At 44.9% G+C, this 14,601-nt stretch overlaps 1 protein-coding gene across 1 annotated transcript in view; it reads left to right on the top strand.

Moving 5' to 3' along the window:
* Window positions 1-1,691: 1,691 nt before the first annotated feature.
* Window positions 1,692-14,601, top strand: part of LOC120053520 (cystic fibrosis transmembrane conductance regulator-like) — a 42,229-nt gene continuing 29,319 nt past the window's right edge. Inside the window, exons 1-8 of the mRNA XM_039000654.1 lie at window positions 1,692-2,009; window positions 2,693-2,803; window positions 4,192-4,303; window positions 5,692-5,907; window positions 7,333-7,422; window positions 9,332-9,495; window positions 10,616-10,741; window positions 13,638-13,755. Coding sequence (XP_038856582.1) covers window positions 1,957-2,009; window positions 2,693-2,803; window positions 4,192-4,303; window positions 5,692-5,907; window positions 7,333-7,422; window positions 9,332-9,495; window positions 10,616-10,741; window positions 13,638-13,755 — 990 coding nt within the window. The 5' untranslated portion in view covers window positions 1,692-1,956. The remainder of the gene's footprint in view (window positions 2,010-2,692; window positions 2,804-4,191; window positions 4,304-5,691; window positions 5,908-7,332; window positions 7,423-9,331; window positions 9,496-10,615; window positions 10,742-13,637; window positions 13,756-14,601) is intronic.

The raw sequence follows: 14,601 nt of genomic DNA, 5'->3' as shown, positions 1-14,601 counted from the left end.
ATTACATTTTATCGGTGGCAATTTGAATGCACAGAGATACCGTGACGAGATCCTGATCCTGTCATTCATCCGCCGCCATCTCGTCATGTTTCAGCATGATAATGCACGACCCCATGTCACAAGGATCTGTACACAATTCCTGGAAGCTGAAAATGTCCCAGTTCTTAGATCGCCTACATACTGACCAGACATGTCACCCATTGAGCATTTTTTTGGTGCTCTGAATCCATGTGTACGACAGCGTGTTCCACCTGCCGCCAATATCCAGCAACTTTGCACAGCCATTGAAGAGGAGTGAGACAACATTCCACAGGCCACATTAACAGCCTGATCAACTCTATGCGAAGGAGATGTGTCGTGCTGCACGAGGCAAATGGTGGTCACACGAAATACTGTCTGGTTTTCTGATCCACGCCCTTACCTTTTTTTTAAGGTATCTGTGACCAACAGATGCATATCTGTATTCCCAGTCATGTGAAATCCATAGATTAGGGCCTAATGAATGTATTTCAATTGACTGATTTACTCAAATGAAGTGTAACTCAGTAAAGTCTTTGAAAAAGTTACATGTTGCGTTTTGTATTTTTGTTCAGTATACATTCTGCCATGAAGAGCACATGTTCAACTTAATAAAAAACATTGTTTTCCCATCTCAAGAGGTTAATTCAAATGTTTTTAACTATAGTAAGTGCCTATTAAGTGCCAAATAAAGTAACAGGGTTGACCATAACAGGTTTGACAATTTCATCTTAAATCAGCCATAAATCCAACTTGACCCACTCTGTTTTCCATCATATAACAACAAACAATTGCCAAAAATAGTAGAACCAGCTTACATTATTTTACATAATGAGTTGACTATTAGAGGTTACATTTTTCTTTTGATTTTGTTTTAGTTTTAATTAATAGTTTCAAAATATTAAAACGAGAGTTCAGGTCACATAACAGGGTTGACATTAAAATGAGGGAACGTTTTTTTTTTTTACCTTTTTATTAATCACTATTAATCACACGTTAAATAAATAATAGTTGCCAGAAATGACTTTGTCAAATCAACGAAATGACTAGAGCTGTACAATGATAGTGATAACTTGGAGGAGAACGCTTGGAGAAGAGTGCACAGAGGGAAATGTCAAAACGCTGAATGTCTTTATTCATATTAAAAAATATATGATTCATTTAATTTTCCAAGTGGTCTATATTAAAGTGCACTTAATTTAATATAACAGCCTTTTAAAATGCAATATTGATGCACAATTTCTATTTAAAATAAAAAAGGACGCAAAAGGACTCATTTCATGGAACAGACCAGAAGATGCCATGACAGTGGCTACTTTTTCTTTCATATTCTCCAGACTAACTCCACCATCTAATCTTATTCTGATACATTGCTTGGAGCCCAGGTGATGTAACTGGGTTTTCTGAAGGACATATTCATTCTAACAAATGAATGAGATCACATACCCTTTTGATTCAAATAAATTGACATAATTGCAGAAGAGGTGATTTCTTTGAAACCTGCCTGCTAAAAATTGGTGCGCCATTATAGATGTAGTAGTTTATGTCTCCGCAAATTGGGTTGCCACAATATGCAACCCGTGTAAGTTTTTGAAGAGGCTTGTCAGTGTGGAAATGACGCACTCCGGGATGTTTGGAGAGTCCATAAAGGATACTCTCTCGCTAACCAACGTGTTCTCATTGTCGGGATCAAGGCAAGGACAAGACAGCCCATTTGCTGCGGTCTGTGTTGTGTGCTCTGCATTGTGTGATAGTTGTTTGGATAGTGGTCGCAGCCCCGGCTTGGAGACAATTTCACACCAGTGACATCAGCTCTGCCCTGCGCATTTACAGTCGGCACAAGCTGGGACAGTCAGAACAGAACTAGCGGTCATCCTCGAGAAAAAGGGAAGCGATAGGACACAGGTGCAGTGAAATAAAACTGGCGGTGCTCTTAGGATGCAGAAGTCACCCGTGGAAGATGCAAACTTCCTCTCCAAATATTTCTTCTGGTAAGGAATGATATGTTTTCTTCATATATGTCGTAAATAAACACTTCAATGGTTTGCCAGAGGCTGTTACCTATTATGGAGAGCGCTATTGTGAAGGGGGATAGAGTCAGTTTTCCGGAAAGTCAGGTCACAGGAATCGTATTATTTTATAAAGGTTTCAATGTTGACTTTTAGTAGATTCTTGTAAATGCTAAAAACGAAAGTGCAAAAATACTCCAAGGACAGTTTCTTTGTGTTTTGCTCCGAGATGAAATTCCAGCAGCCCTTTGCGCTCCATCTTTCAATTATGATATTTTTGTATGAAATGAGTCAATGATACTGAACATTTCTCGTCATTTGTCCTGCCCGTTAAATACATATATAGTCTCAAAACTCATTATGTAACAGATTTAGGATTTCTTATTTTTCTTTTTTTTTTACAAATTATGCAGCTATCTAAATTGTAGACCTAGGCCTAATTCTCCTGCTACATGCATGCTGCTGATATATTGCTGTATGATTTTGCCACCCTATATGACTGCATGGGCGTTTGGTTAATAAAATGTATGAAAAGTTCTTGGGTAGGCTTATCTGTGGTCAACTTCAGAGGAGATTGGTCTACTGTAGGTACCTCAGAAGTAGCCTATATTCTATACTTGTTACCAACCAAACCTCCCATACCCATCCATTCTGTTGTTTTGCAGGTGGACATCTCCACTGTTGAGGAAGGGCTTCAGAAAGAAGTTGGATTTGACAGATATCTATAAAGCACCATCGTTTGATCTCGCAGACAATCTTTCTGAACGACTAGAAAGGTTTGTATCAGCCAAAGTGTCTCCCTTTTATGAACATTTAAGGCGTGTTGAACACACCTGTGCATCCTTGGAAGTTACTAAATTCTAAATGACTTTCTTTTTTTATTACACACATGTTCGCACATACTGTACTTTGATTTCCTATTTTAACTACTGTCCAAATTTGATTCCAGCCATTTCAATGATATGGAACACAAACAAATGTCATAAAGGATCAGCCCCAGGCTATAACAATAGATCAAAGTGATCCTGTTGGTGTTGTTGGTCCCTTTGTTGTTGTCTTGTTGAGTTGAGAGAGTTGAGAATGGATGTTTCTTACTGCCCTTCCGGGCTAAAGTATATTTACTGTTATAACCCCCATTCAATGATCGCCATGATTAGCTAAGGAACTGGAAATTCTAGATGACCCACGCTAACCTAAAATATGGGATGGCCTTTGGTTGGAGGTGGGCAGGCAAACATAAACCTTGGCATGTCCCAAACAAACACACCGGAGACGGGATGGGGCAGGCTGGGCCCTCTCTGTACTGCCCTCTCTTCTCTCAATCTCACTCTCTCTGCTTTCGCTCTCTCTTCTCTCAATCTCTATGCACTTTTCCTATTTTTCAATCTCATTCTCTTTCTCTCATTCCTCTCACCACTCTCTTTCTCTTTCTCTAATTCATTCGGTCAATTTCTCCTCTCAATCTCTCTGGCCCTTTCTCTGTCTCTCCCTTTTCCGTTCACTGTATGTCCTTTCTGCTCTGTCCCCGTTCTGTAATGTGTGTAAATGTCACACCTTTGAAAGGATTGTAGAAAGAAAAAAAGGGAAGGATCTTAGGCTACCTGTTATATGTCACGCGTGTTTTTGTCCCCAAAACGAAATACACACAACCATGTACCATGCTGGGCCACTATGGGGTGAGGGTAGGGGTAGTGTCACAGTAAAGTGTGCCAGCGGCCCTCTAAATGGGTGTAAAAGTTGACCTTTGAAAGGGCCAGATGTCTGGAGGGTGCTGAATCTTTTTTAATCTGCCAAATTCTGCTGGTAGCTGCATGGGAATTTGAACTTTACCTTGAATTAACAGGTTGGGAAGGTCCCTCCATCTATCATGTGCAACCACACATTCTCTTACCCTCTCTCTGTCCCTCTCTCTCTCTCTCTCTCATCACCTTTTTTTTCTCCTCTCTCTGCTTTTTTCCCTCCCTCCGCTCTCTTTTTCTCTCTTACCTCTTTTTCTCCCTCGTTCGTCAAGGTCTCTGCACTCCGTTTAATAAGTCAGCCAAAGTGCCCAGGTTATACACCAGTGCCCTGAACAATGTGCCCCTACTTTACTTTTGCTGTCAGCCAATGTGTGTGTGTTTTTTTTAATAGATTCTAACTTCTCTGCTCTGTTTTCCTGGTGTAGAGAATGGGACCGAGAAGTGGCATCGGCCAAGAAGAAGCCTCGGCTCCTGCGGGCGCTCTCCCGTTGTTTCCTCTGGCCTTTTGTGTTCTACGGAATCCTGCTGTACTTTGGGGTGAGTCCATCTCTCCACATAAAGCACAGGTGTCCTGGTTGCAGGTTACGGTTGCAGTTATAAAAATAAAAATAAATGTGTTTCTCTAGTCTAACTAACCCACATTAGTCAAACTCTATATAAAACCGAATAACAATCTATTTGATCAGGTGTATTGGAGCTTGGCTAGAGCAAAAGCCTGCACACATTGTGAGCTCGCCACAACCGGAGTCGGCCACGATTGTTATAAAGGCCTGCATACTTTATTACTACAATACCAGATGATGAACAACCTTGTATTTAAAATGTGGGTCGCCTTTTGGGTCTTATTATAGTGTTATGTTACTTTTAAATGCATCTGTCTCTCATACAGTATCTCTCATATGAGAATATATCATATATTGTGACAGCAGAGGTGTTATGCCTGTCACGACTTCCGCCGAAGTTGGTGCCTCTCCTTGTTCGGGCGGCGTCCGGCGGTCGACGTCACTGGCTTTCTAATGCGCCACCGATCTATGCTTCTTTTTCCATTTGTTTTGTCTTGATTGTACACACCTGGTTTCCGTTACGTTATAATTTATTCCCTTTTTAACCCTCTGGTTCCCACATGGTTTTGTGCGTGTTTGTTCTTTGTTAAGTGGTCGCTCTTTTGTGTCGAACTGGTATATTTTTCCCTGTATGGAATTCGTTTGTGATTTATTCGAGTAAAGTACGTTTTTACTCAGTTCTGTGTCCTGCGCCTGACTCCGTCCTAACCGCTGCACACGGACACTTGACAATGCTATTGATAGGGTTGTGTGTGCAGTCAATTCCATTTCAATTCAGGAAGGGAATGGACGTTCCAATTCTAGAATAGAAAAACCGGATTATTTGTCAATGAGTTTCAGTTTCTCCTTCAACACATGAACTGAGTTCAAATTCACTTTGTGAATTGGAGGGAATTGGAACTGGAATGGAACTGAACTCAACGCAACCTAGGCTAGCTGTTAGCCTGTTCTGTCCTGTACGTGTGTGGTACTTACTAGTGAATTAGCGGCATGACCATAGTATGGAGAAGAAGCATGTTTCACTGCAGTGTGAGTATCCCAGTTTCCTCCGCTCGGTGAGGAAGTTTGACGTCAGCAGCAGGTCTTGCGTAACCTGGTGGTGTGAGGTGATCCCCATGGAACCTTCTAGGAATGCCCATCAGTTCAGGGCTTATGGGAGATTAAGAGTAGAGGTATCAAGGTATATCATTAAGATCATGATATCAAAGTGCCACCAAATTCAGTTTTGTAGGGCAACCTTTTCTCCCCGCACCCCTCCCCCATATTGGATACTTTTTTCATTATACAGGCTACTACAGATTTTCAGGAACACACTGATCATTATAGCATGATAGATATATTTTTTTCTCTCTTTTCTTCCAGGAGGCGTCGAAGACAGTGCAGCCCCAGCTCCTGGGTCGTATCATTGGCTCGTTCGACCCCTTTCATGCCCCGGAGCGGGAGCAGGGCTACTATCTGGCCCTGGGTCTCAGTCTTCTCTTCGTCGCTCGCTTCCTGCTCCTGCAGCCAGCCATCTTTGGACTGCACCACCTGGGCATGCAGATACGCATCGCTCTCTTCAGCCTCATCTATAAGAAGGTGCGTGTGGCGGGGGAAGTGGTGTGTGTGTGTGTGTGGGGAGGAAGTGGTATGTGTGGGGAGGAAGTGGTATGTGTGGGGAGGAAGTGGTGTGTGTGGGGAGGAAGTGGTGTGTGTGGGAGGGGGAAGTGGCGTGTGTGGGGAGGAAGTGGTGTGTGTGGGAGGGGGAAGTGGCATGTGTGGGGAGGAAGTGGTGTGTGTGGGAGGGGGAAGTGGCATGTGTGGGGAGGAAGTGGTGTGTGTGGGAGGGGGAAGTGGCGTGTGTGGGGAGGAAGTGGCATGTGTGGGGAGGAAGTGGTGTGTGTGGGGAGGAAGTGGTGTGTGTGGGAGGGGGAAGTGGCATGTGTGGGGAGGAAGTGGCATGTGTGGGAGGGGGAAGTGGCATGTGTGGGGAGGAAGTGGTGTGTGTGGGAGGGGGAAGTGGCATGTGTGGGGAGGAAGTGGTGTGTGTGGGAGGGGGAAGTGGCATGTGTGGGGAGGAAGTGGTGTGTGTGGGGAGGAAGTGGTGTGTGTGGGGAGGAAGTGGTGTGTGTGGGAGGGGGAAGTGGCATGTGTGGGGAGGAAGTGGTGTGTGTGGGAGGGGGAAGTGGCATGTGTGGGGAGGAAGTGGTGTGTGTGGGGAGGAAGTGGTGTGTGTGGGAGGGGGAAGTGGCATGTGTGGGGAGGAAGTGGTGTGTGTGGGGAGGAAGTGGTATGTGTGGGAGGGGGATGTGGCATGTGTGGGGAGGAAGTGGTATGTGTGGGAGGGGAAAGTGGCATGTGTGGGGAGGAAGTGGTGTGTGTGGGAGGGGGAAGTGGCATGTGTGGGGAGGAAGTGGTGTGTGTGGGGAGGAAGTGGTGTGTGTGTGGGGAGGAAGTGGTGTGTGTGGGAGGGGGAAGTGGCATGTGTGGGGAGGAAGTGGTGTGTGTGTGGGGAGGAAGTGGTGTGTGTGGGGAGGAAGTGGTGTGTGTGGGGAGGAAGTGGTGTGTGTGGGAGGGGGAAGTGGCATGTGTGGGGAGGAAGTGGTGTATGTGGGAGGGGGAAGTGGTGTATGTGGGAGGGGGAAGTGGCGTGTGTGGGGAGGAAGTGGTGTGTGTGGGGAGGAAGTGGTGTGTGTGGGAGGGGGAAGTGGCATGTGTGGGGAGGAAGTGGTGTGTGTGGGAGGGGGAAGTGGCATGTGTGGGGAGGAAGTGGTGTGTGTGGGGAGGAAGTGGTGTGTGTGGGGAGGAAGTGGTGTGTGTGGGAGGGGGAAGTGGTGTGTGTTTGTGTGCATCTGACATGCCACCACCTAGGCATGCATGCAGATCCACATCACCCTCTTCAGTGTAGCCACTTTCTGTTGTGAGGGTCAGCTATGTAGCTGCTACATCCTCTTAGTGCCTTTCCTGTGTCACACGTTTTTAACCCTTTGTGTCCGTCCTAACCCCTGACCTTCAACACCCAAGACTCTGAAGCTGTCCAGCCGAGTCCTGGACAAGATCAGCACAGGTCAGCTGGTCAGCCTGATGTCAGCCCACCTCAACAAGCTGGATGAGGTAAGAACCACCCAACTCATCTGCTGTACTAACCCTAACCTCAACAATATGGATGAGAACTAAGGACCCAAATAATTTACTTACACTGAACAAAAGAATAAAAACGCAACGTGACAATTTCAAAGGCTTTACTGAGTTACAGTTCATAAAAGGAAATCAGTCAATTTAAATCAATTCATAAATTCCTAATTATGTATTTCACATGACTGGGAATACAGATAAGCATCTGATGGTCACAGATACCTTTTAAAAATAAAGGTAGGGGTGGGGATCAGAAAACTGGTCAGTATCTGGTGTGACCAACATTTGCCTCATGCAGCACGACACATCTCCTTCGCATACTGTAGAGTTGATCAGGCTGTTCATTTTATCCTGTGGAATGTTGTCCCACTCCTCAATGGATGTGCGAAGTTACTGGATATTGGGTGGAACCGGAACACGCTGTCGTACATGTCGATGCAGAGCATCCCAAACATGCTCAATGGGTGACATGTCTGGTGGTAGGCCATGGTAGAACTGGGAAATGTTCACCTTCCAGGAATTGTGTACAGATCCTTGCGAAATGGGGCCATGCATTATCATTCTGAAACATGAGATGATGGCGGCGGAAGAATGACATGACAATGGCCCTCAGGATCTCGTCACGGAATCTCTGTGCATTCAAATTGCCATTGATAAAATGCAATTGAGTTTGTTGTCCACAGCTTATGCCTGCCCATACCATAACCCCACTGCCACCATTGGGCACTCTGTTCACAATGTTGACATCAGCAAACCGCTCCCCCCTGTACATCTGTCCTGTACAGTTGACACCATGATTCATCTGTGAAGAGCACACTTCTCCAGTGTGCCAGTGGCCATCGAAGGTGAGCATTTGCCCACTGAAGTCGATTACAAAGCTGAACTTCAGTCAGGTCAAGACCCTGGTGAATACGACGAGCACGTAGATAAGCTTCCCTGAGACGGTTTCTGGTAGTTTGTGCAGAAATTCTTCGGTTGTGCAAACCAAGTTTCATCAGCTGTCCATGTGGCTGGTCTCAGATGATCCCACAGGTGAAGAAGCCAGATGTGGAGGTCCTGGGCTGGCGTGGTTACAAGGGGTCTGCGGTTGTGAGGCTGGTTGGACGTACTGCCAAATTCTCTAAAATGACACTGGAGGTGGCTTATGGTAGAGAATTTAACATTAAATTCACTGGCAACAGCTCTGGTGGACATTCCTGCAGTCAGCATGCCAATTGAAAGCTTCCTCAAAACTTGAGACATCTGTGCCATTGTGTTGTGTGCCAAAACTGCACATTTTAGAGTGGCCATTATTGTCCCCAGCAAAAGGTGCACCTGTGTAATGAGCATGCTGTTGAATCAACTTCTTGATATGCCACACCTGTCAGGTGGATGTATTATCTTGGAAAAGGAGAAATGCTCACTTACAGGGATGTAAACCTTTTGTGTGTATGGAACATTTCTGGGATCTTTTATTTCAGCTCATGAAACATGGGACAAACACTTTGCATGTTGTGTTTATACACTGAACAAAAATATAAACATAACATTGTGTTGGTCCCATGTTTCATGAGCTGAAATAAAAGATCCCAGAAATGTTCTATACACACAAAAAGCTTATTTCTCATTTGAATTTGAATTCAATCACTTTTTGACAGCATCCCTTTTGATTTAAACAAAACTTTCCATACATGTTCACCCATGGAAGAAGTGGTCAGAAAGTGGCTTTTTGGACCTGAATACCAAAAACATTCAGGAGATAAAGGTGCTCAAAGTTGACCCATTTTGCATAACCCACCATGCCATAAGACATCCATGTCTTCGTCACTGTTGAATTTGGTATCACTTAAAAGCTTACAAACAGAATTGTGTCCCTGCATCTCTCTTCATACATTCATGTGTGTTGCAGAGCCTTGGCCTGGCCCACTTTGTGTGGATCACCCCTCTGCAGTGTATCCTGTGTGTGGGTTTGATCTGGGAACTGATAGAGGTCAATGGTTTCTGTGCCCTGGCTGCCCTCACCCTGCTGGGCATCATACAGGCCTGCCTCTCACAGAAGATGGGGCCTCACAGGTAGGTACTGGACTAACATTCCACCACTAATAAGCAACATTGCATTGTTAAATGCACATCAATTGACACAAAATAGAAAGAAAAATGTAATCAATATAGTGGGTTACTCACGTTTGATATTGGACACACAGATAACAGAAAGAAACTGATAAATGCTGACAAGTTTTTTTTCCCACTGCCTGGAAAGTCTTCTTCTTCGGTGGAGTTTAATGGCGGTTGGCATCCAAAATATTGCATTAGCGCCACCCAACTGAACTACAATATACATCCATTCAACTTTGGGATACAAAATGGGAAAGGGCAAACGACCTTATTCCACTACTGTAACTCGATCTGACCCTACCCCAGGCCTACGACCAGTGTGGACGGGACACTACCACTCAACACACCCTGTAACTCTTCTGAAGTCAAATCTCGTACCACCAAGTACTTCTCTGCAGCTGCCACCACAACATCTATTTTCTGTGACTTACGTTCCATCTCTGCGGTACAATTGATATCCATTGCTATTGAATGCTAAGAAGCCAACCTTACTGAAACATATATCACTCATTGGCCTATCCTTCTGTTCTGGCACAGATCTACTATTCACAGGGATCCTCTCAGAATCCCTCACCCTTAATCCACCTTCCTCTGCTTTCTTCACTGCCTCAGCATACAATATCTTCTGCACTACTCTGACTCTGGCCACCTCAACCTGCCTCTCTCGAACCGGACCCCTCTGATCCCCAGCAACATGGGCACCCCTACAGTTGACAACTGTTCCCACCAAAACCACCACCTTCCTCTGTCCCGCATCCTCCTGCACACTTCCCACATCTTGGAATCTCCCTCCTACACACTGCTGTGACATGCCCATGAACGTGACACCTATAACACCACAGTGTTTTCGGCACAAAAACGTTTGTTACCCAGGAATAAATCTTGTTAATTAATACGCAGACCCATCAAGTTTGGATGTTTATGCCTAGCCATCTCTCTGAACTTGGAAATTCATTTTATCATCTGGTGTGTGTATGTGTGCGTACGTACGTGTCTTATTCTGTGTTTGTGTGTGTGTTTGTGTGTGTGTGTGTGTGTGTGTGGGGGGGGGGGGGGGGGGGGGGGGTCCTATAATCAGGCAGAAAAGAGCAGGGATGATCAGTCGTCGCCTGGCTCTGACCTCAGAGATCGTAGAGAACATCCACTCAGTGAAGGCCTACGGCTGGGAGGAGGTGATGGAGACCATCATCAAGAACATCAGACAGTAAGACACACACACAAAACCCTCCATAACCTAACTACAACCTAATACTGTACATCAGGGGTGTCATACTCCACGGCGGCCGAGAGTCTGCAGGTTTTAGATTTTTCCTTTCAATTAAGACCTAGACAACCAGGTGAGGAGAGTTCCTTACTAGTTAGTGACATTAATTCATCAATCGAATACAAGGGTTGATGAAAACTTGCAGACACGTGGGGCCCTCTGTGGAATGAGTTTGACACTTGCTGTACATCAACAGAGCCAAGTGACCTAACGAGCAATTTTTTAAGGCAATTCAGCAAACATGACTCCATTGGCCCCATGTTGGTATTCAGTGGGCAAGGTGGGCACTGTCTAGCCCACACCAGCCCGACACAGGCTATCAAACAACAAGCCCAACACAGGCTATCCAACAACAAGCCCAACACAGGCTAGCCCACACCAATCCCACACCAGCCCAACACGGGCCAGCCCACACCAAGCCCAGCATGGGCTAGCCCACACCAAGCCCAGCACGGGCTAGCCCACACCAAGCCCAGCATGGTCATCCTACATGGTGCCACAGTATTAGCGCGCATTGGGCTCACATTGTGTCACTTTACAATAAATGTCGAGGGTCTTATTCTGGTGACATGATGGTCGATGCTTGACTGCCGTTTGACAAATAAAAATAATCTAGCTCTTTTGTCCATAATAATCTCATTATATAGATTCTACCCACACTGTATCTGCGAGATGTTGACTAAAGGGCACGTGCCAATACCAAAGTGGGCACACTCGCTATATAACCAGTGTTGATTTTAGAATGTAAATCGTGGTGGGGCAAACGGCAAAAAAAAAGGCCATTAAAGCCACTAAAAAACAAAACACAACACAATATTAAACAATACATTAATCGCACTATAACGGTGACAAAACGGTGCCCACAAACTGTTAGGGCCTACGTAAAGCTGTCCCAACAGCAGAGCTTTCTTTTCAGCACCATGGAGTGAATCCTTACCACCAGTAAATCTGGCTATCAGCGGAGCGAAACAGTTCATCTGGCAGCTAAACAGTTCATTCAGCCTCATTTACTGGCTTTTTGAAAAACATAGCTGATCTGGCTGACTTGCTTTAACAAACGTGGTTTCTACTTACAAATGAGATGTACAAACTATGGCATAAGGGAGCGATGACCGGCTAAGAGGCAGTCCGTACTTTCGATTAGGACATTAATGAGCAAGCTAAGACGAACTTCGTCAATATTCAGTTGAAGTCGGAAGTTTACATACACCTTAGCCAAATACATTCAAACTATTAAACTACCATTAGAATTATTTATTTCAGCTTTTATTTCTTTCATCACATTCCCAGTGGGTCAGAAGTTTACATACAGTCGTGGCCAAAAGTTTTGAGAATGACACAAATATTATTTTCATAAAGTCTGCTGCCTCAGTTTGTATGATGGCAATGTGCATATACTCCAGAATGTTATGAAGAGTGATCAGAGGAATTGCAATTAAATGCAAAGTCCCTCTTTGCCATGCAAATGAACTGAATCCCAAAAAAACATTTCCACTGCATTTCAGCCCTGCCACAAAAGGACCAACTGACATCATGTCGGTGATTCTCTCGTTAACACAGGTGTGAGTGTTGGCGAGGACAAGGCTGGAGATCACTCTGTCATGCTGATTGAGTCGAATAACAGACTGGAAGCTTCAAAAGGAGGGTGGTGCTTGGAATCATTGTTCTTCCTCTGTCTGGATTTGGAAATCCGAGTTGGATGTCCAGTCAAAATGTATTTTCCCAGTCAGAGCTCGTTGTTTTACGAGTTCCCAGTTGTCTTGAACTTACTGAAGTCTGAGATTTCCCAGTTCCGAGTTTCCAGTTGTTTTGAACGTAGCAGAAGTCATGGTGGCTTAACAACATGGCCAATGTATTGAACCTTTTCTGGCCCAAGGTGTTGTGTATGAATGTTTATCCTTTTAAGCTGGGAAAATATACCTTTAAACTGTCAGGATCGACTCTGGTAGAGACGAGAAGCAGGTACAGGGAGTGAACATTTAATGAAAACGGACATGGAACAGTACAGGACAGCATCTGGACACATGACAACATTAATGCTGACACAGGGAACAAACAGGGGAGCAGACAGTTATAGACGGGGCAATCAACAAAGGGAAGGAGTCCAGGTGAGTCCAATGAGCGCTGCTGCACGTAATGACGGTGACAGGTATGCGTAATGAAGGGCAGCCTTGGCACCCTCGAGCACCGGAGAGGAAGAGCGGGAGCAGGCGTGACATAAACCCAGATTTGGACCACACATCACAAAAAAAGGGATTGATTTGTAACGCTTGCAGTTAGCCACTGACTCCTTCCAAATCACTCGTTGTTCAATTTGCGATTTCTAACTTGTTGTGTAATGTTTATGTCCAATGTCCGATGAGCATCGATACGTTTTAATATGACAAGGGTTGAAAAGGACTTGCCAGTAGATGTCACGTTGTATAATGATCGGAAACAAGTGCAGGAATACGTAATAGGGTTTTTTATTTTCTCCACCCAAACAAAAGAGCGAGGTGTAAACCTCTAAATAATACACGGGACGAGACCGTAAAACAAGTGCACAGTAACACATAGCATGGAAGCCTATACAACAGCACAGGTGCTCACAAGACCAACGGACATTGTGTAGTCTAGTCAATCCTTGAGTCAATTGCCGATGTTCAATGTTTAATCCCTGTCTGATTTGGGTGAATTGGGCCTAAATGCATAATTGGATTCCCCTGTTGATGTTTGTCCACCTATTGACGCCTCTGCGTCAAGACCTTGGCTTCCTTGTCTAGTCCAAATTTGGCGTAAACTGTTTTTTCAATGATAAAACCGAACAAATAAAATTAATCCCCCCCACCTCTTACAGGGATGAGATGTCATTGACGAGGAAGATTGGTTCTCTGCGTTACTTCTACAGCGCCTCCTACTTCTTCTCTGCCATCCTGGTCATTGTGTCAGCCATTGTGCCACACGCCCTAAGCAAGGTACTTTTTCCACTGGCCTTTATATATTTATATACATTTTAATTGACTTGTGATGTTTTTTATGTGGTGAGTATTTGTATTGTTTGTTTTTTACTATGACGAAGTACGACCAATGAATTTCCCCTTGGTGATTAATAAAGGACATTTTCTTATCTGTTTTACTTCAAAACATAGAAGTGCACCATTTTCACATACACTGCATTCGGAAAGAATTCCCACATTTTGTTAGATTAAAGCCTTGTTCTAAAATGGATTAAAATGTTTTATCAATCTACACACAATACCCCATAACGACAAAGCAAAAACTGGTTTAACATTTATTTTGCAAAAAAAATTATAAAACAAAAGACCCTTTAACTCAGTACTTTGTTTAAGTACCTTTGGCAGCGATTACAGCCTTGAGTCTTCTTGGGTTGGCACACCTGCATTTGGGGATTTTCTCCCATTCATCTCTGCAGATCCTCTCAAGCTCAGTCAGGTTGGATGGGGAGTGTCCACTCAAGGACATTCAGAGACTTGTCCCGAAGCCACTCTTGCGTTGTCTTGGCTATGTGCTTAGGGTCGTTGTCCTGTTGGAAGGTTAACCTTCGCCCCAGTCTGAGTTCCTGAGCGCTCTGGAGCAGGTTTTCATCAAGGATCTCTCTGTAGGGCTTCCCAAGTGGCGCAGCGGTCTAAAGCACTGCATCACAGTGCTTGAGGCATCACTACAGACCCGGGTTCGATCCCGGGCTGTCACATAGCCGGCCGCGACCAGGAGGCCCATGAGACGACGCACAATTGGCCCAGCGCCGTCCGAGTTAGGGGAGGGTTTGGCAGCCGGGATATCCTTGTCCCATCACACTCTAG

Source organism: Salvelinus namaycush, chromosome 9 (assembly GCF_016432855.1).
Source record: "Salvelinus namaycush isolate Seneca chromosome 9, SaNama_1.0, whole genome shotgun sequence".
Classification (NCBI taxonomy): Eukaryota; Metazoa; Chordata; class Actinopteri; order Salmoniformes; family Salmonidae; genus Salvelinus; species Salvelinus namaycush.
Note: the sequence above shows the minus strand (reverse complement) of the source record. Positions and strands in the feature narration are given on the sequence as shown.